We start from the raw sequence: 22078 nt of genomic DNA, 5'->3' as shown, positions 1-22078 counted from the left end.
AGGAGGATCACTTGAGCCCAGGAGTTTGAGGTTGCAGTGAGCTATGATCATGCCGCTGCACTCTAGCCTGGGTAACAGAGCAAGACCCTGTCTCAATTAAAAAAAAAAAAAAACAAACGTCCACAAAATTGGTTCCAGCTCTGAGAAAAGTTACTTTTTGGTGTATGTTATTTCTCCAGATGCTGTTCGTGACACAATCCAGGCTCTCTAAGCGGCTATTCATTATATGGCAAGAAATACTGAACAAATATAACCCTGCCAGATGCTAATCTAAGTCTCTCTCAAGAAAATCACAAAATGCTCCTTACGGGGTCATTGAAATGAGTTACATCGATAATAAGTAGTGAGATTTACAAATACATCTCTAATGACCCCCTTTATTCACAACAAATATGGCAAGTAGATGTTGCAGAGGTTGCCAGATCAAATGATAAATGCTTTAGCTGTTTCAATTCACCAAGTTTCTTTCTTAACGAAAACCAGACGATGCTGGCTGCCAAGAAGGCGAACCAAATGGCCCCTTCCAGCCCGACCAGAGCAGAGGAGGGGGCGCAGAGCAGAGAAAGAAACATTGCACTTTAAAACAAAACCCTACGTTGGGCGCCCATTCCAAGCATACAACAAGCTCTTCTCTCAGCACACACTTAAAATTCAGTTCAAATCGGACTGTACCGCTTTTGCAAGCTTCACCCCATGCTCGTACGTGAGAGGTTTCTCTTTCATATACAGCAGACGGGCCAAAGTTTTGGGGTCATCACGGAGATCAATCTGGCAAAAAACACACATGGGACAAACTCATTTATTTTTTCAAGCCTTACCAGATATTTTAAACCGTGAGAGAATAGAGTCTTTTTTTCCCCATTAACAGCTTTGAAGTTGTTGAATTTTAAGGAAGTACACATACCCGCCCATGTTATGTCTGAAAATGTAAAGTGATTTCTTTGTAAATGTATACACCAGGCTTTCCTTTCATTTTCCCCTTCAAAACAGTTACCCTGGGAGCCGAAGACTCACTCCAGTGATGCTGTTGCCGTCTCAGATGCTTTTGAAATTTTCTATTCATTTCTAAATTCCTCTTACAGGGCATACAAGATAACCAGTCTTCATATGATGCCTTATTTGGTCCCAGATTATATTACTCATTATTTCATAGTTCATTTCCTAGCTCTCAATTCATCTTTTTTTTTTTTCCCTTTTCCAAATAAAATCTTCATCCTCAAAGGGATGAAGATTTGCTACCTGTGAGGATATTCTAACAAAGTGTTGCAGGCTCTGGAAGGCAAGTCCCAAAGAGAAATTTTCTTTCTTTCTTTTTATTTATTTTTTTTTTAATTTAAATTTGTCTTTTTTCTGAGGACCTCACCAGGTTCTTAGCAAAGAGAAATTTTCAAAGGGTTTGTCAAGGAATAAGCATCAATCTTTTCAAAGGTAGGAATTATTCTGAAGAGAGCATGTATATCTGGATTAGGTTTGATAATTAAATATTTTGGTTGCTTTAAAATCTCCCTGCATGCATGAACACATGCGTATACAAATGGGGGTGAGCGTGGGCACACAGGCTGATGTCTTAAAGAAAGACGAACACATCTATCTATTAGGGTTCCATTGACAAGCACATCACCAGCTCTACTAATCTGCGTGTTTTGCCTTAACTGTTCAATTTAGTGCCCATCTGTTATAAAATCGGCTCAAATCACTCACAAAGGTGACTGGATGTCCTGTCACACATTGGGCAGCAGGGATTCAGGCTCCATCAATATGGGCAAACATTATCATCTGGAATTTAAGGCAAAAGACTTCATTTACATAAATATCTTTCAGAGCAAAAGCATACTCTGATTTATGGATATGTGAATTCTTCTACTTTGTTTAAGTAAATACATATATGTGTATCTGTCCACATCTTTTTTAGGAAATATTTTTTTCTTTCCTTCATGTTTTAAAAATTTTTTTCTTTGTCAAACAGAACGTAAATCGAAAATAGAAAGAAACATGATATGAAACAGATAACAATAAAGCCCTCCAGTATCATTACGTTCCTTTGTCTTTGGGATAGTAGTTTGGATTTTAAAATAGCTAAGAACAAGACCCATTTAAAACTATAAAACATAAGAACAATCTTTAATACATTGGTGCAATTGCCTTACTGTTGGAAATTGAAACTATGGGACTTTGTTAGCTTTCAGAACACTATAAAGTCTTTCACGATCATGGGTTTGTTTATCTGCTGTACTTGTTTTAACTTCTTGTCTTGTTTTAACTTCTTGTCTAAGGTGTAGGAGACCAAGGGCTTTAAAGGGACTAGAGAACAGTAATTTCTTCTGGAGTCTTCCTTCCCCAGAAGTGTTATTAAGGAGTTCTTGTCATCATATGCCCATTCTGGTTGCTGGGGTCGTTTTGACACTCACACCTATTTTGTCATTTTAAAACAACTGTGGATTTCAGATATAAAAGATATTAGATAATGGGTACAATTGACATCCTTACCTCATTACCCTGATTCAGGCCTGGAGAAAGGTGTCTATTTAAAAAATCACTTTGTTATTTCTTTTCTTTTCTTTCTTTCTTTTCTCTCCCTCCCCCCATCTTTTTCTCTTTCTCTCTCTCTCTCCCCTCTCTCTCTCTTTCTTTCTTTCTTTTTTTAGAGACGGAGTCTCACTATCTTGCCCAGGTTGGACTTGAACTCCTGTGCTCTGGGGACCCTCAGCCTCAAATAGCTGGGACTATAGGTATAGGCCTGTACCACTACACTCATCCACTTTGTTGTTTAAAAAAAGCTGAAAGGTTAACTTTTAAAGGCTATATCAAAACTTCTTGCTTCATATTAAATAGCTCTATTATCTCTTAAACTGTGGGCTGGATGATCACGCACACCTTCAGAACTTCTGTCCACAGGATTGATCTGTCTGAGACACTTTTCCATAGTGTTCAGCAATATGCGATGTTCGTGAGGTACGTAAAGGGTCTTTCCTTTTTCGCAGCCCACCCCGCCCTGCCATCGCCCACATTTTAACCTGGGTCCCTATGAGGACGTAAGGCACGTGAGGCATGCAGTCCTTGAGCTCGGGGACCCACTCCTCCTGGACATTGTGGTAAGAGGCAGGATTCACGACAGAGAAGCAGATCAAAAACACATCCGTGTTGGGGTAGGAGAGCGGCCTCAGCTGGTTGTAGTCCTCCTGTGGGAAGAGCAGACAAGAGTTTGTACAGCTTGGGTAAGGGGTGGGGGTCCCCTGTGGCTCCAGGGTAAGAGGGCAGGTGCGAGTCCACTGCAGCGCGCTGTGATCTGCCTCCTCCCTCCTCTGTAGTCTGTGGTTCTCTACATACTAGAAGTAAAGGGGCTACCAGTTAGGAAAACACCTTTTTGCTGTGGATAGAGATTACATTGCCCCCTCTTAAGATGAACTTAAAAAAATTTTAATAGCTTTATTGAGATGTACTTTACATACCATGAAGTTCACCCATTTATTTATTTTTACTTTTTTTTTTTTTTTTTTTGAGACAGAGTCTCACTGTGTTGCCCAGGCTAGAGTGCCGTGGCATCATCCTAGCTCACAGCAACCTCAAACTCCTGGGCTCAAGCAATCCTTCTGCCTCAGCCTCCCGAGTAGCTGGGACTATAGGCATGCGCCACCATGCCCGGCTAATTTTTTTTTTTCTATGTATTTTTAGTTGTCCAATTAATTTCTTTCTATTTTTAGTAGAGACGGGGTCTCGCTCTTGCTCAGGCTGGTTTCGAACTCCTGAGCTCAAACAATCCGCCTGCCTCGGCCTCCCAGAGAGCTAGGATTACAGGCGTGAGCCACCGCGCCCGGCCTATGTTTACTTTTTATTGTATATACTTAAGATGTACAACATGATCTTTTGATATACATACTACAGTCAAGCAAAGTAGCATATCCTTCTCCTCATATAGCTCCTTTTTAAAAAAAATTTTATGGTGAGAGCACCAGAAATCTACTCTTGTTAGCAAATTTCCAGTGTATAATACAGTACTGTTAACTACGGTCATGCTGTACAGTAGACCTCTAGACTCATTCATCCCATGTAATGGCACCTGTACCCTTGCCCCCCATTTCCCTATTTCCTGCCCCTCCCCTCTCCTGGTAACAACTGTTCTACTTCTGCTTCTATGTATTTAAAAGTTCACCCACTTAAAGTGCATAATTCAATAAGAATTATTGAAATTCTTCTGTTATATTGGAATAGTGTTGTATTGAACACACTATATTTAAATTAGTGGGCCATTGGCCAAGGTACAGAAATCCTCCCCTTATACAATTCAAAAAGTTGTATCCAAATTTAATTTAGAGTAAGCTAACACACACACACAGAACAAAGAGTTGCTGCCAATCTGACACCACAACGTTTGAAGAAATATGTTGGGTGAGGGTTTAGAGCAAAGAATTTGGAATTTGTTTCTAAGTTTACCTAAAGGCCACAGTGCGGTGGAATAAATAAAATGCCAGATTATGTTCTTGCCGGAGACTTTTCAGATCAGAATATGCTCTGGTTGAAGAGTTTCTGGTTAGGTAGGATATTTATGTATCTGCTGTTTTAGTGGGAGTTGATAAGTACAAAGTGAGATACTGCATCATATCAACTCTGGGAAAATGTCAGCAGACACCTCCCCAGAGACCCAGTCATCTCTGGTTGGGGGCATGCATTGATCCATCTGTTAGCTTTTCAAAGTATGTCAAATATTTTAGGAGATTCCAAGGTAAAATCTGCTATTTCTTTTTTTTTTTTTTTGAGACAGAGTCTCACTGTGTTGCCCGGGCTAGAGTGCCGTGGCGTCATCCTAGCTCACAGCAACCTCAAACTCCTGGGCTCAAGCGATCCTCCTGCCTCAGCCTCCCGAGTAGCTGGGACTACAGGCATGCGCCACCATGCCCGGCTAATTTTTTCTATATATTTTTAGTTGTCCAATTAATTTCTTTCTAATTTTAGTAGAGACGGGGTCTTACTTTTGCTCAGGCTGGTTTCAAACTCCTGAGCTCAAACAATCCGCCCACCTCGGCCTCCCAGAGAGCTAGGATTACAGGCGTGAGCCACCGCGCCTGGCCTTAAAATCTGCTATTTCAATAGAAAGTTTTATATATTTTCATAGAATTTAGTAACACATAAATCAAAGTAACTTTTTGTATGTGTGTGCATGTGCACACACCATATTTACATAAACTCCACTACCGCAACATGATGTATGTGTCCACACATACCATACATAATTCATATATATACACACACTACATTCATGCATGGACTATATGTGCGACCAAACTCATATGTTCACAGTTGTCATGTATTCATAGAGATAGGCAATATATCATTTATTTAGGGCCATGACTACTCTTCCTAACATTTCAAAAAATTATGAAATACATACGTGTTCATTGCAAAAATGCAAACATTACAGAAGCACACAGAGTAGAAGTGAACGTTTGTTTTCATCTCTCCTGAGGAAGCTTCTGCTTAACATTGTCCTTCCAAACATTTTATATTTATTTATGGATATAATATATACAAGTTTAGCTTAAAAACCTGAATTGATTATATAGTTCATATTGTTATGCTATGTTTTTTAAAACTTAGGTCACGGATATATTTTAAATATTAATATCAACCTTGCTCTCTTTCTACTGATCTTTTAAGGAGTACACACGTGTGCACATACATGTATACACATGTGACCAGAGAATGTTAAGTCCTTAGAATGTTAAGTGTGGTCCTCTCTGGTTGGGGGTGTGCATTGATCCATCTGTTAGCTACTGAAAGTACCCAGAACACAGGCCTCACTGTCCATGGTTGCCGCTGTTACTGCTGCTACTACTATTAAAACTTAAGCAAACCTAAGCAAAATGTAATGAAAGATGGCAAGGATGCTGAAAAGTAGAATCCTAAAAAGTAAACTAGAAAACTAAAAAACGCTATTGTGGTTCATTTACCACATTTCTATCAAAGCAAATAATTGGGAGCTGGGTGCATAGCTGAATAAACATTGGTTATACTGAGGATGTTGGGCCAGGCCTGCTGGTTGCATTTCAGCCGAGTTGTGCCTGTCTGTGTGTAGGGGGAGGCGGTGACGAAGGGGACAGCTCATCTCTTGGCACTACCCTGTCCTCTTTACACAGCTGGCCCTGATAACCAAACCTCTCCCTCCCATGGTCTCTCCACCTCTCTCCTTTCTCTCTGGAATGTTCCCTCAAAGAGCAGCTATAAGGCCGATGAGCCAAGCAATCTCCTTCCCAGGCTATAATCTACAACTGTTCGTGACAGCACCTGCCCTCGGCCACTGCGTCCTCCCTTCTGGATTGTCATAAAGGGAGCAGGGATCCTGTTGATTTTTTCCTCATTCCCTACTTGTACTCTTTCCACAGCAAATATTCAATAAATGCTGTTGACTGGCTGGAAGAAATGGAATCCACAGCGACGTGCAAATGAACATGTGGCTTTTCTGTGGCCATTTACTGCAGTGGCCTTCATTAGAATCACCTGGGGATTCAACATTCTGATGGTCTGCTAATCAAATACCTGTCCTGCCCGCCTCCCTACTCTGGGACCAATTAAATAGGAATCTCTGGAGAGTGTGCCTGGGAATCTGGGAATTCTGATTTTATTGGTCTGGTGTGGGCTTGGAGTTGAGAGCAACTAACTGATTTACATCACCGTCACCACTGTGGCTGGAAGGAAGTCCCTTAGGATGTTGAGCGTGGTCATCTCTGGTTGGTGGGCGTGCATTGATCTATCCTTTAGTCATTTACCAGTTAACGAAGTGAGGGTGTGTCTGAGGGCTTATTATTGCAGGTCTGGCATTGTTTCAAGCATTTACATGCATTCGCATCGAATCCTGAAAATGGCACTGGAAAGACAGTACCATCAACATCCACATTTCATAGAAGAGGAAGTTAAGGTTTAGAGAAGTTCCATAGCGGACCAATGCCATAGAGTTAGAAAATACCAGGATGGGCCGTTTAGCCCTAATCCAGCTGTAGCTCTTAACTGTGACCATGCTATTTGCCGCAGCCAGGGTATTTTAAGTGACAGATTAAGCACTTTCTTAAAAACTCAAGTATCCAGGAATCTGAATATCGACTCACACGTTACCCAGGAATCTAAGAACTGTTTAGACCACGGGGTGTGTTACTATTTGATGACCTGCATTTGCTTGAAATTACCACCAGATGGCAGCAGACACTGTATATTTAAAACCTCGAAGTTGAAAACCACAACAAAATCCAATCTGGAGAAATGTCACATGCAGATAAGGTAGGAACGAATAACTGTTAGTCTGAAAGGATTGTATTTATTTGATTCTTTACCCAGCAGCCATCAAAGGATTTCTGTTTACACTATGGAAAAATTAGCAAGACCATGGGCTGCTGGTCTGACTGTAGGCGGGGAGGTGAGAGAAGTTTTGTGTTTCCGACCATTTTCCCTCTTGTCAGGGATTTCTTATGGTGTCAGTTGCTGGGCTTCGCCGTACCCTCCGTATTCTGGATCTGTCTTCTGTGGCTACCTTAATCCTGCTGTGTAACTCCATTTAAAAGGATTTAGCGCCTACTGAATGTATGGCACTGTTAAGGAGGTTGTATGAACTACACAAGGTGAACAAGAATTGGCAATCCATTTGGGGAAAGAAAATGAAAATACTTGAGACAATTAGATCTATGTAGAAGTGAGACAGGTGAAGTTTCTCTTGCTCATTGTTAGCTAATCTGATAATAGAATAATGTGGACTATTTATCTGAACTGGGAAAATACAATTTCGAGGTTGGAAGAGGCCTTGGAGATCAGTCGGGACAGTGGTTTCCAAAGTAGGGTCCCTGCACCAGCTTCGCTGGCTTCGCCGGGGAGCTTGTCGAGATGCACGTTGTCAGGTGCCACGCAGCTCTCCTGAAGCGCAGGCTCTGGGGGAGCCGCTGCCCTCCAGCTGATTCTGATCAGCTCAATTCCAGAACCACATGTTACTCTTCTTCCCTCTCCCCCTAGCCAATTTCATAGTTTAAGAAATCAAGGTCTAGACAGATTAATTTAACCAGGAAGACAGAGGAAAAATACCTTTCAAGAAGGCCCATGCCTGGGGTGTTGGGGGCTCAGCATTGGCTGCAGCCATGAAACATGGCAGGGGGCTCTGGATTAATAAAAGGAACTGTCCCCTTGGGCCTGGGGCCTGGGAGGGGTGTGTGTGGGGGATTTGAATTTGTACTGGCTGATAGCTTAAACGGCTTTTGCAGTGGAGCGTGCTTTGACTCTAGGCTGGACGATCTCATGTTGAGATGACGTGAAGGGGCTATCAGGAGTGGATACATGGTCGAGCTGGTATTTCAGGCCCCTTCTAATGCTGAAATTGAGAATGGAAGACAGGTGCTTGTGTGCTTCTTGAAGAGACAATGTTTTAATCTAAAAGAGCGGCCAGAGTGGGGCTTTGGAGTGGGGGTAGGATGGATTCGGGCAAGATATGCTACTGAGTGCTTTCCCCTAACCTCACCCTGAAGGCAGATCTCAGGCTCTGGGGTGACTATGGGGGATTATTTAAAAAGAAAGTCCAGAGAAAGCCTCAGCATCAAATGGGTCAAACACCTGGGTCCTAAATATGTTTGGGAACAGCTGCATCATGATGACACAGCTGGCAGATAAGTGAAACCATGAGACCAGCGCTTCTTACACTTTATATACATTTGAGTCACCTGGGGACCTTGGTAAAGTGCTCGTTCTTATTCGGTGTCAGGTCTGCAGTGAAGCCTGAGAATCTGCATTTCTAGCAAGTTCCCAGGTGATGTGGGTGCTGCTAGTCCAGGGACCACACCTTGAGTAGCAAGGAGAATGGCACTGAGCACCGCCTCCCCCCAGTGAAATTAAATTGGAAATAGAATTCTGCTTCAAGTCTTCCTGGGTTTGGTGACATACCACATTTTTCAGTACAAGTCTCGTTTTCATAGTCTCCCATAAGTCAGGCTTGGTTTGGAAAATGTAGGTACCGTGTATAGTGCTTAAGAGAATGGGCTGTACATACAAATTCTCTGGGTTCCACTCCCCACTCTGGCCATGACTATGGTGTGATCTTGGGTAAGTTCTCCCTGCCTCAGTTTCTTTAACTGTAAAATGAAGTTCATGGTGCTGGCCTCATAGGGCTGTTTTGAGAATAAAACGTGTTAATGTTTGTAGACCACTTGGAACACTGTTCTGAACATAGTAAGTACGTTAGTGATCCAGTAAAAGGTCCGTCCTTCATCCCGTGTCAACAGCAGCTGCCGGTCCTGGAACAGTTTCCCTACCCTCATGAAATACAAGGGCTGAAACTGAAATTAACTTTTTCTGAGCTGAGCAGTAATGAAACCCAAATGTTTGCAAACTCTGATTGCGTCTCTCAATGTTCCTACAACTCCATTTTTCATAGTTTGGGGAGAAGTAAGCTTGTGTCCTAAGGCTACTTTTACCAATAACTTATCACACGGGCAAATTTCTCCCTAATCCTCCAAATTGCATACTCCTGAAAAAAAAAAACAACAAACATTAAGATGCATGTGATCAAGGAAGTTCGAGTTGCTGATCGGGGGAAAACATTTGTTCTGAGTTTTAGGCAAACTTTGCATAGAGGGTTGATGCCAGATCCTGTGCTCCAGATGGCCCCACTGGGGCAGCCAGTAGCAAAGAGGAAGGCTTGCGTGTGTCCTTCCAAGTGGACCTTGGGTTGCCATTAATGAGCCCCAGCTGCACTGCCTGCCCGCCTGGGTGTATGCTCCTTCAGCCCTTGGGGAAACTGAGGCTTCAGAAATCAGCGCCAGTAAAGATGGGCGGCATGCAGCCCTGGGTGAATGAGGGACTCAGCTAGGGCTTTCCCTGCTTCCACACTCCCATGGTCACCATTGACATTTGAGCTGCCGTGGTTTCTCAGTGACGGCCCCCGGTTCTACGGGGAACTCGTGGATCTACCCTTCTGAGAAAGCAGGTGCTGGCCAGGCCGACTAGCGGGTTGCACCTGGCTCCTGACACCAGGAGATGCTCACTCCTCCCAGCAGTGCTGCTAACTGCCATTTGTGCCAATGTTGTCTTTGAGATGTGTCCATCCTGAAGTTTGGCCAGAGAGGCCACTGTCTGAGCAGGGCTTTGCCCACTGAGAGAAGGAGGTAAGATGTCTTAGTACCATGGTTGGCTTCATTGTGGATGGCTGGCAGTGGGGAGGGAGGACACCTGGCTCTGAGACATGACCTGGGGAAGACCCTCTCCCAGTCTGAGGGTCCTCAGCTGGTGGATGCCCAGGGTTGGCTGTAGGATCCCTACCCCAGCCCCCTGCTGCCCACTCGTTCTCTCGTGTCACTCTCTGAACAAACTGGCCTGCAAGGATGTCATGGAAAAGTCAGCTCTGGGTCTCTTTCGTAGCTGAGCCAAAGACCTGAGCTCTAGAAATCCCTTTAAGAGAGACTTTCAGTAACACCCTACTAGGGACATGTGCCGTACAGGATGAGTTGGCACAAGCTAAATGGATTTGGCTTACAGGACTGGTTGGCCTTATTGCCTCCCTTGTGTGATCTGAGGAGTAAGATGCAGTCACCCTGAGAAAACTTCCTCACTTCATTGCCTAACCTAATGGTCGGAATCCTACCTAACAGAGGAGTCAGAGTTCTGAAGATTCTATCTTCAAAGGAATCCACCAAAGTCCAAATGCTCATGTTTCAGGGGTTTGGGGAGGGAGCTAACGTTTAACAGCAGCTGCCGCGTGTTGACGGTGTATGTGCACAATGGGACTTCGTTATGAACTGTCTTTGGCAGATGCTTGGCTGAATTGTGGAGGGGCAGGAGTGTGTCAGGCCGTGGCTGGGGGGGCACAGCCAGGTCCAAGGCAGCCTAGGTGCCTCAAAGCAGAGGGGAACCGCGTCAAATGATCCCATTCAGGGCTGATGTTGAGGGCAGAGAGAATGAGTTCCTATCGCTTATGCCTTTGAGAACATACTTGCTTATTGAGGTTGTTGCTTGTCAACTCTGACCTACGGTTAGCTCAAGACAGAGCTGAGGGCATTGCTTCTTGGTTTATTCATGTATGAAAATCTGATTATTTAAGCAAGATGAAACTCTCTAGCCATATCCACAGACTTATTTCCTTTTTGTGGTTCAGGGATTAATCGGTTTTGAGGTCCTCTCTCTTTTCTTGTTAGTAACTGGCCAGATGAGTATTTTTCAGCTAGTTATTGATGTTCCTTAATATGACCTCAGCAACTAGAATATAACTGTGCAGGGTTGGGTTATCCTACCTAGGACTGGGAGTGGAAATTCAGGGACAATGCTTCTAAATTAAATTTGTTACAATTGGCTGAATTGTAAAAACATGGGAATCAATTTGGGGAATGTTTATTTTCCATTGCATCCTCCTAACTTAGGGAACACTGCTCCAACCACTAAAAACTTCCAGAGTAGTGCTTTTCAACATTGAAGGTGCACACGAGTCACCTGGGGATCTCCTTAAAATGAACTGTCAAGTTCAGGAGGCTGGGGATGGGGCCTGAGGTTCTGCATTTCTAACACGCCCCCTGGTGATGCCAGTGCTGCTGGTCCGTGGACCACACTTGGAGTGGCAGTGTTCTAGAACAGTGGTTCTCGAAGTACGGCGTGCCGACCAGCAGCAGCAGCACCAGGAAACCTGTTAGAAATGCAAATTCTTGGGCCTGACCTTAGACTTGCAGAATCAGAAATTCTGGGGCTGGGGCCTGCCCAGTGGCTGAGTTTTAACAAATGCTACAGGTGACTCCAGTGCATGCTCGCTCAAGTTTGAGAATCACTGTTCTAGAAAATGAATGACAGGTTATCCTTAATGTAATACCTTTCAATATTTAACAATCTTTTACTGCTGAAAGGTCTCCCGTGGGTCTAGCCCCAGATCTTTTTGCCTAATTACTCCAGTTCTATCAGGCTTTCTTAAAGTTATCTTTTAAAGGTCCTAATCGTAGAATTTTAGGCCTAGAAGGGACGTTAAAATACATTCTGATTCCTTTTCCCCATGCTTTATGCTGCTTTATAAACTTTGTTCACCTCTGAGTGGAAAGCATTAAAGTGAAAGTTAGTTGAAGAAATATCTATAACCCATTTGTTGTAAGATTTTGCCAGTATTTGTCCCTTCTGTGTCAGATATTTGGGCCATCCTGTTCGCTTTGATTTGGAGTTTAAAGATATTTTTACACTGGCTTATGGCATCAACTCTTATACTAGTGTTATTTAAAAATTTTTAAAAAGGGGCAGAGCAGTGGGAAAGAATAATTAAACTCTACAAGAGCTTTTAAACAGTTTTATTGGATTTGAAATTAAATAGAGGCCTGTGGAGGTTGTACCTGGGGCAATTAGTGCACAGGAGCCAGCAATTGTCGTGGATCGCCACAGACGAGGGGAGAACTGAATGGGGGCATGGGGAGCTTTTTCAGAAGGCAAGGGAAACACAGAGAGGTTTCAGAGTCATGCAATAATCATTGCTGTATTGAAATTTTCAAAGTGGATTATATTCACAAAATTTGACTATGGGGGAGGAGGGTGTAAACTCCTCTCTTACAGGCTGTGAGTTCCTGATGGGTGGGGACACCCCAATGATTGTGAGCTTGAAGTACAGTGGGCAGCTTTAGCCCTCAAAGCAGTGTACTTCTAATGCCGGAATGCTTTCTGTTGGAAGGTGTGAGCTGTGTGTACTGAGGCCCTTGTACGCTAGCTCGGAGAAGCCAAACTGATTTTTCCATTTGGGCACAGAATCGGGGTTGGGGAGGGGGCATCCTTTCCTGGCCACACGTTTTGCTATGGATGTGAGAGATCTCCTTCACTCCCCAGTTCCTGACGGTAGCTTGTCAAACAGCATCTGCCAGTGAGGGGAAACTGGATGCTTTTAGGAGCCTTGAGTAGGGTGCTAGATATTCCAGGTTCCCCATCCTAGCCTGCCTGACACCAGTCTTTGATGTTCCACATACAGCTATATGGTGGTCCTGGCAGATGTGCACAGAAATCCCCAAAGAGAATTCCATTTATTTATTTTCTAGTAAAGAGCTTTCAAGTTGAGCGAAATGCCGCATCTTCAGATAACTGTGAAAAAAGGTCTAGACAAGAGCATAACTACAGATAACGATTACCAGGAAACTCACGGTGGGACATAGCATGGTAAATGTTCACTCCAAAGGACTTAAGATGTATGAATTTGGACAGACTGAACAACCCGCTGATTTTGACCTAAATAAATGACTCAAGACATATGGTCACAAAAGCGCTATCCAAGAAATTGGGCCATAGCCATACATTGCTTAACCATTTCCTCTCCACTGATCCGTGAACTTGTGACATCAGAAACCTTTTACAGCAACATGCGTGGATCTAAGAAAGACAGATAAGGTGGTATTTTCACCCAACTAGAGCGTGTGTTAACTGATTAAGTGTTGAGGTTCTAGTCCATTGCCTTACATTATTGGCTGCCCAGGTTCTTCAACTTGAAATGTTTCTGACAATATTTCAAGAATCCTAGAGAACTTAGAGTCCACCTCCAGTTGTTCAGGGGTTGACCCTCAATTTTGGAAAACATCTAGGATCCTGGGTTTTCTTCCCTCCAACACTTAATCCAGCTTCTCCCTACCTCCTCCCCTTGCCCCCACCAATTTCTTTTTGGACCTTTTCACAGCTCAAATAAAAGGTGGACAAAGAAAATAACGTGAAAAAAGTGGGGGTGGAACTAAAATTTATGAAATTGACCCATTAATGCTGGATCTGGAATAGGTTTCCATTGGAGGAAATTGAAACTCTTGGTCAAATGTTATTTTGGTTATTGATGCCCATCGGTCAATGAGTGGATCATTATTTACCTATAAATACCTTGAATATGATAACAAAATAGTTTTTTGCAGTAATAAGTATTTTTTTTTTTTTTTTGAGACAGAGTCTCACTGTGTTGCCCCGGCTAGAGTGCCGTGGCATCATCCTAGCTCACAGCAACCTCAAACTCCTGGGCTCAAGTGATCCTTCTGCCTCAGCCTCCCGAGTAGCTGGGACTACAGGCATGCGCCACCATGCCCGGCTAATTTTTTCTATATATTTTTAGCTGTCCAATTAATTTCTTTCTATTTTTGGTAGAGACGGGGTCCTGCTCTTGCTCAGGCTGGTTTCGAAGTCCTGAGCTCAAACAATCCGCCCTCCTTGGCCTCCCAGAGAGCTAGGATTACAGGCATGAGCCACTGCGCCCGGCCTTGCAGTAATAAGTATTTTTAAAATACCAAGACTATGCTTTTAGTTGTCATTCAGGTGGATAATAAATTGGCCCCAAATGATCAGAATGGGTAATATCTGTGCTATTAGTTTCCACGTGTCTAGTCAAATAGATCATTCTTCCCCCTACACCTTCCCACCCCTTAATGAATCAAGATAATAAAAATGTACCTGTCCTGCGGTGTCATACAGTCCGAGCAAGTGTTGCTTGCCACCCACTGTCACAGTAACTAGGGGAGAAGAGAAGAGAACAGAGTTTATAAACACAAGCTTCAGTTGGGACCCTTAACATTTCTCCATGCCAACGTCTCCTTAGGCAGCAAGGAGAAGCATATGCCTCACCCATGTATATTCTAAACCAAGTTGACAGCCTGATTTCCAAATGAAAGGCAACCTTGGGCTGCAGTGACAGCAGATGGTCTAAGCCAAGTCCAAATTTCTCGACAGAGATGAATATTACTGGTGCCTCTAGGACACTCTGCAGGCTGCCCATTGAGCCATATTAGCCTCTAGAATACCAAGCTTCTGAAGGAAAAGGATGCTGGACCCCTTTCTTGTTAGCTTATTGTCTTCTTTTCTTTGGTTTGAACCACCTTTCAGAGTACAGAATTGTGGAAGCGATTTCTTTGTTAGAAATCTCTCTGCTTTTATCTGTCTTTGAAATGTTAATAAGCCCCTGAAAACAAAGAATATTAATCCACCTGCATATTTTATAGTCTAGGAAGGATACCAAGTAATTAAATAAGGACTTAGCATTTATTTTTAAAAAGTTTTTTATTTTTTGAATTAAATATTCCTGTGCTCAACTGATTCATTAGGATTTTGAGCCTCAGTTGCAGAAGGAAATGCTGTATGGATTCGGTTTCATGTAACTAAAGGGTGTACAGAGAGTGCCAAGTAGCCAGTTTGACGTACCTGGCAGGCTGACTGCCTTGCCGAGCGATCGTGCCCGGAAGTGAGAAGTAATACAGGGATACCAACCACTCTGCACGTGTCTGGAAATGAAATAAAATCCCAACTTGAAACTAAACCGAGATTGAACAGATTGAATGCAAGAGTCATAGAATTCTCTCGGTGAATGGAAAAAGCAAATTTAAATTTCCAAAAAAAAATATTGAGTCTCTTTTTGGAAAACGTAAATAAAATATGAAGAAAAGTGTGAGTTTTCCCCCTAGTTGATTAAAAAATGTGCAAATGCAATGTAAAGATATCTTTGGATTCTTCCTATCATTAGCCATGAAGGAAATGAAAGGTACACTGAATAACACGACCTTTTATAACCATATCTCTAACTTATGCCAGCCACGTTCTGTAGCCTGCTGCTCGGAGTTGCTGACGTAGTACTGACTTTACTTTTATGTGTCTTCAGGTTCATGGGCTACATGTATGCAAAGTGCTTCTTGATAGCTCATTCTTTGGAGAGCACTTGTTTAAAAGCACTCCCTCCCCGGATACTATTTTTCTAATCTACTAAGATCAACATGTGTTCAGCTTGATAACGTGGCCGCAGCCACTCAAGTGAGCTTTTAAATGTGTGTTTTTAAATAGTGAACCCAGCTCCATCCATCTTTGATTACGACACTGAGAGAAGAAGTGCATTTAAACACTTCTCACTTCCTTTCATAAGTCAGGCTAGTAATGGAAATGAAGGCGAGACTGTGTGACCCAGAGCTTTTGGTCCTGTTTTATTTTTCTCTTCTTGCACGCTGGCAGAAGACAGCCCAGTCAGATGTTCCTGAAATCTGCCTAAATGGTTTCTTTAATGACCAGTTCACTACCTTGTCATGGATTAGAAATGAAGGGAAGAAATCCAGCTATTACAACATGGAATTTCCTGCCTCTAGCAAGCCCAGTACATGCAGGTCAGGAGCAGCTGTTCCTGAGACCCCTTAGACTGCTCCATGACACACAGGCTCAGGCCATCTGTGCAGCGAGCACTAGAAGCCGACTCATCCTCACTGCCCCATGGAGCACTGCAGATATTCCCAAGCAATGGCTCTGAACTTTTGTCACTGCAGCCCTGAAGCACCTGCTCAGATTTTCCCTGTTTTCTCAGAGAACAGTAACTCCCTCTATAGCCTGCTTTTCCTTGGGCCTCACCCTTTTTTCCCTTAACAGCTTTGACCCCAGGGAATTTCACCAGGTCTGAGGTGAGGGTGAGCTAAGCAAGGTTAAGTGGTGGGCTGAGAGTCTGGGCATAGCCTTCTCTTTCCTCAGTTCTTCTCTTCTTCAAGGTCTGTTGGGTTCCTGGGCTGAACTCAATATCGGGAGTAGAAAGACCAGACACAATTCCTCTTGCTGTGGAGCATGGAGACAAGTAGTTCATTGGCAAAGCCTGGGCACAGTGCAGTGCAGCAGATGCTATGCCAGGGGCAGCGTGGAGGGGTGGGGGCACACAGCAGCACCACTGCATATGCACTGCAGGAGCTTGGTCAGAGAAGGCTTTCTGGACGGGGAGCTGTCTGAACTGAATCCCTGAGGATGGCCAGGAATTGCCCAGGCTGCACTGGGGGAGGAACAAACAGCTGCAGGTCACAAGCTACCCAGGCTGCACTGGGGGAGATGGTGCTGAAGAGGTGGGCACACAGGGCAGGGCTACCCTGGCTCACTAACTTCATTCTGAAGGCTATGTTAAGCTGTGAAAGTCCTGAATTCCTCTGTTCCCCCAAAAGAGTAAAAGGAAAGGAATTAAAATAATTTCCTTGGGTTAAGAAAAAATGGTGGGGGGAGGGAGGCTATCATTTTTGCTGTGGAAGCCATGTTGGAATTTCAGCTTTGCTGTGCGGTGGCTGTCTGCTTTGTGTGTGGGGCCAGCCCGGCTGGAGAAATCCTAAAGAAGTGGGCGGAGCTGGGTCCCTAACTCTGGAAGTGGCTATATTTCCTCCTCTCTGTCCTTTTGTTCTCTCATTCTATTGAGAAGAAGATAAGTGGATCACACAGTTTATGCCAGAGGACATCAAGGGGCAACCAGAGACAGGTCCAAATGTCAGTCAAACATTGTGAGTTGTACAAGTCATGGCTTTGTGAGTCCTTATCTTGGACTAGCAGTGGATGACTTATTGCTTGCCCATCTGTGTTCTACGAGGCTCCTCAATTTGGAAACAAATCAGTCACAACTGCACAGAAGGAAGGTATTGCCATAAAACGCTAATGGGACCTGTAGTGAGGTTGGAAGTGCAGGCTCTTTCAAGTCAGGTAGTTCTGCATTTGAATTCCATCTTTGCTATTTACCATTTGAGTGACCTTGGGAAAGTCACCTAACATCTCTGAGCTCCTCTTTCCTTATCTGTTAGAAATGGGGATAACAACACCTGCCACAGCAAGTACTCATGGGGAGGAAATTAAATGAGAAAATGCCTGGCAGACAGCTTGGCCTATAGTGGGTGCTGAACAATTGTTATTTTTCCCTCTTCAGCAAATACTCAGTGAGCCTGTGAACTAAGAATAAAATCCTAAGCCCCCCAACCGAATGAACTGAACCCCACTCAGCCAACAGAACCGCAGAAAATCCTTAAAACTGAGTTCCCAGCCATGACAGGATGGGAGGTCAGACACGCACAGTTTTACCCCTCCCTTGCCAACGGCCATCGGGCTTCGTTTCCTACAGGCCAGACCGACATTCTTTCCTGATAACAGACCAACAATGAAGTGGTTTTAACATCCTACAGAACACACGCTGAGAGGGTTTTCGTGTCCTTGTTTCACATGTTTGACATAGAGGGCTGCCATTTTTAAACATGGACCCTGTAAAAGGCCAGAAAGCCCCCTTGCGCAGGCGCATAGTTTCCTTTTCATAAATATTCATGACTCCTCCTATAGCTTGTTAAATATGTATATTTAGCCACCCGGCTCAATATAAAATCCTGTTTCTTTTGTGTCCCCCACCCGCCAAGGCACGTGTTCCTAGCTTGTAGCCGGGAGCTGTTTCCCTGCCTGCTGGAATGGCCCCTGCAGGCTGAAAACTTTATGAGAAAAAAATCTCTCCCTTTCCAAATTATAATATAAACCTCATTATTATTATTTTTTTTCAGTTAACAAACCCATTCTAAGGACAAGGACTAGTCTGTCTTGCTCTCCATGAATACGCAGTGCACATTAATTGGCACATAGTGGGATCTTAATATTTGTGAATTACCAGTCACTTTCTACCCTGTATGAAAGTTATTTAGATCTGTCTTCATCCCCCACTAGACAGGAAGGCCCCTGAGGGCAGAATCTCCATACCCAATATACACCACAGTACACAGCCCAGCTCATGGCATACGTAATAGATGCTGAATACACAGTATGAAAATAGTGTACCAGGAGCAACTCACCAGGGGCAGAAGAAAGTTCTTCAAAATGTGCTGCATCTTGAAGCTCCCAGGCAAGCAACTAACTGCTGGGAAGTGCCTGTAGCCAGCAAATCTGCCTGGCAGACAGTGGTCAGGCTAAAATCCCACATCGCCTTCTATTCTTGGAGTTATTAGAGTTGTTTTCTGAGCTTAGAGAGGTTTTAAAGAAAGTGGGTCAAATGACCCGCTAATGGCTCAGATGATTCTCTCAGTAAGGCGTGAAAAGTTGCCAGTGACCTGTTAAGTATGTAAAATGAAGGGCTTCTTCCCCAAACCCATTAAACTCTTTGCCTCCTGTTTCTTCTTGGAGTAAATTTTGTGAGTTGGTGTGAGATGCTAATGAAGTCTGAGCCATGGGCTTCCTCTCTTGAGGATCAGTTAGTTTCACCTAGAGAGAAAATATTCCAGGTAGGACCTAAGCCTACTTCCCTCAGCATTTCAATCATCTTGTAAAATGGTCTGTCATTTGCAAACCTGGATGAGGAAGTGTTGGTCACTCCCTATAAGCCAGCTTAGGGCTGTAAGTCCAGTCCATCAGCCCCACAGGAAAGTCGGTTCAAAGCCCCTTCCATGTTGGGTGGTAGGCTGGCCATCTCAGCTGCCAAGAGCAGTCTTTCTTAGTCAATATGATGAATATATGATGAATCCCAAGATAACTCTAAAGGTGGAAATGCCGGGTCAGTTATGGGGAAACTAGCTAGCATGTGGCCAGCTATCTGTTTCACTTACGTCCAGTGTACTGCATTTGGTGGGTAGGGTGAGGCATGCCTGACTATGTGGTGTATATAGTGCCATAAAGCTGCTATTTTTGGAGGAAGAAACACTAGATTATAGATATAGCAAGAAATAGAATTTTAAGAAAGTTAAAAAACATGGCTGTCATGCAAATATAGGATGAACACATGTCAAAGATTTCTTAACTTATTAATGAGTGAACCAGTAAGATAATAAATCTTGTTCAAAGAGCATTTTGAGGAACTAGGCATTTATAGATACTTAAAAAGCAATGTTAGTGTAGAATGGCTAGGTTCAATAGAAAACTAGTTATTGTCCTATAGAAAAGATAATTGTTGATGTTCTCTTTTCTACTAAACAGGAATTATTTTCTACCCAACGTGACTTACAAGTTAATCTGTACTTCATAAAGTCTAAGCTTTTAGTTAATAGTAGGATAAAACAAAGGTACATTTCTCTAGATAATTAATTAATCCTTGAGGGCAGGTGTGTTGATCACTGCCAGAATGATATTGAAAGGACGTATTGAATGCTCTTGGCCTTATATACAAGTTTCGAATAGTATTTTAATGCCTGAATTCAAGTCCATTTTGCTGCTTATTTGGTAAAATGCTGGGCATGTAGTCATTGGACTTCTGTCTCACCAGGGAAATGAACAAATCGTGTGCAACCTGAAGGGGCACGCCCAGGGGCAATCATCCCAACAGGTTGTCCATGTATACAGGGCTGCAAGAAATGGGGAATCTAAATGAGAATCTGCAGGTCTGACGCTCAGCATGCTGACTGGTATCTTCTGCAGCATCTGCTGTCCCTTTCCCCTCTGAACTGATCCTCCTGCCCTGCTCGCCCTTCTTTTCTGTGTTCTGTAAGATCCTGTCTGGGACAGTGACTTCCCAGCTCCAGTGTCTGCTCTAAGAGGCTGCTCGTGTGTGTTTGCGACCTGTTTTAAGCCTCACAGATACTCATGCGCATTTTATAAGGAATAAACTCAGAAGCACCAGGGATTAAATTTCCCCTCAAATCAAAATAAGTCAGAAGCAGTTAGTAGGAAGCTAAAAACAAACAATAAATTTTCATAAATATGAGTGGTTGTAGATTCCTTCCTGGTGCGATTTCATCCTTCCGACATACATATTCCTCTTAATGCTGCTAGAAACGCTTCACGCCCATCTATACCAGTTGGCCTTGGCCAGCTCTTTTCCCTTCTTTGCCAAGAGTGCCTCTTGCTACCTGAGCAGCAGACTCTGTGTGTGTATGTGTGTGTGTGTGTGTGTGAAATAAAAGTTGCTCAGGGAAGTCTCTTATTTGATGTGCTGACATGAGGTCCTGTTTCTGTAGAACAAAGACTGAGCAGAAAAACCAAACAGGTTTCCTGAGAGTCTACTAGGATCTGAACTGAGGTCTGTATAGTCACGCTACAATAATGAGAGTCCTGTTTGATGAGGGTAACATGCAGCTGCCATACATCTTCCAGCTCTGCTCATGTTTATTTCTCCTTTAGGTATGCCAGTGGGGACCAGTGATTTGGTTTGTAATTGTACCGATTTGTAGCCTCCCTGGAGTTTAAAGCAGACGACCTGGCTGGAGCCCCAGACTCACTGTGAATAACCCCTGGGACCTAGAGCAAGCCACAACTTCTCTAGGCCTTGACTTTCTTATTGGCAAAATGAGGTTTATTTGAGGAGTGAAGGCCATCATGAATATGAGGATTTTGTACACCAACGCTTACATAATGTAAGGTGGAATCACTGAGCAAATGGATTCTTAATTAACGATACCTCTGGTACCAGAGCATCCTGGAATGAAGTTGCCCTGGTTCTGGGGTGGTAGGTGGATGTTCAGGAAAGATCTGCCCTTGTCAGCACTTGTTTGATGATGGACGAGAAGAAAGAGGAGGACAAGCAGGAGGAGTGGGAGCACCTTACTCAGTTCCAGGATTCTTGGAGCAGACTGGGGATGAAGCCAAATCAAAGACAGAGCCATGGTTCCAAGACATCCACATCCTGGAATTTCAGGGTCCTGCATGGCCTGTGCTTCCTTCCTCACACTCATTTGATCTCCACATCCTGCCAATTCTACCTGCTAAGTGTCTGTAGAATTGGATTCTTCTTTACCATCCTCTTAGCTGCCCCCCCACAGCCCCACCACCTGCGGCCCCACCTCATCAATTGCAAAAGGCTCCTAATCCACATCCCCTTTTCCATGCTCTGTCTTCTGTGCTTCCTTCTCCTTAACCAGAGATAGTGCAGCTGTGGCTCCCAACCATCTCCAAGAGAAAGTTCCAATGCCTTCTAAGAGCACGCAGAATCCTTGCAATCTGGCCCCTGGTTTACCTTCCCAGCTCCCTTCTATGTTTTACCCTCCTACAACCCAGTCTGTTGTACTCACGATGCCTTTGCTTAAACTGCTCCCTCTGGAATTCTGGAAAAGAAATCCTAGAATGCTTTCCCCATATTTGTCAGCCTGGAAAACTCCCACAACCTGGGAAACTCACTTTCATAATCCCTTCTTGATGCCCCCAAATATCTTAAGCCTGTTTCTGTGCTTACCAGTCCCTTGGGTCATAAGAGGCAGTGTATTATTTATTCTCACGTCCCAGGGTTGACATAGACTGAGCATGTGGCTCCATAAATACTGGTTGGGAGACTGAAAAGTACATTATACTCCAGTGGAATTGGAATTGAAGGTTTTCTTTGAGGCGTTTGTTTGCTCCAGATGAGACTTTGGTGTTTCCCAAAGAGTCACCCGTGAGCTTTTCCGGACACTCAGTGGCAGACTGGGTCACCTGC

General features: G+C 43.7%; 1 protein-coding gene across 1 annotated transcript in view; it reads right to left on the bottom strand.

The window, feature by feature from the left end:
- Positions 1–22078, bottom strand: part of RHOJ (ras homolog family member J) — a 78895-nt gene that overhangs the window by 8234 nt on the left and 48583 nt on the right. Inside the window, exons 2-4 of the mRNA XM_012656069.1 lie at positions 14392–14450; positions 3015–3179; positions 673–768 (exon numbers count right to left, since the gene is read on the bottom strand). Coding sequence (XP_012511523.1) covers positions 673–768; positions 3015–3179; positions 14392–14450 — 320 coding nt within the window. The remainder of the gene's footprint in view (positions 1–672; positions 769–3014; positions 3180–14391; positions 14451–22078) is intronic.

Source organism: Propithecus coquereli, unplaced genomic scaffold (genome assembly GCF_000956105.1).
Source record: "Propithecus coquereli isolate 6110/MARCELLA unplaced genomic scaffold, Pcoq_1.0 Scaffold5, whole genome shotgun sequence".
Classification (NCBI taxonomy): Eukaryota; Metazoa; Chordata; class Mammalia; order Primates; family Indriidae; genus Propithecus; species Propithecus coquereli.
The sequence above is the reverse complement of the archived record's forward strand: the minus strand, read 5'-3'. Positions and strand labels throughout refer to the sequence as shown.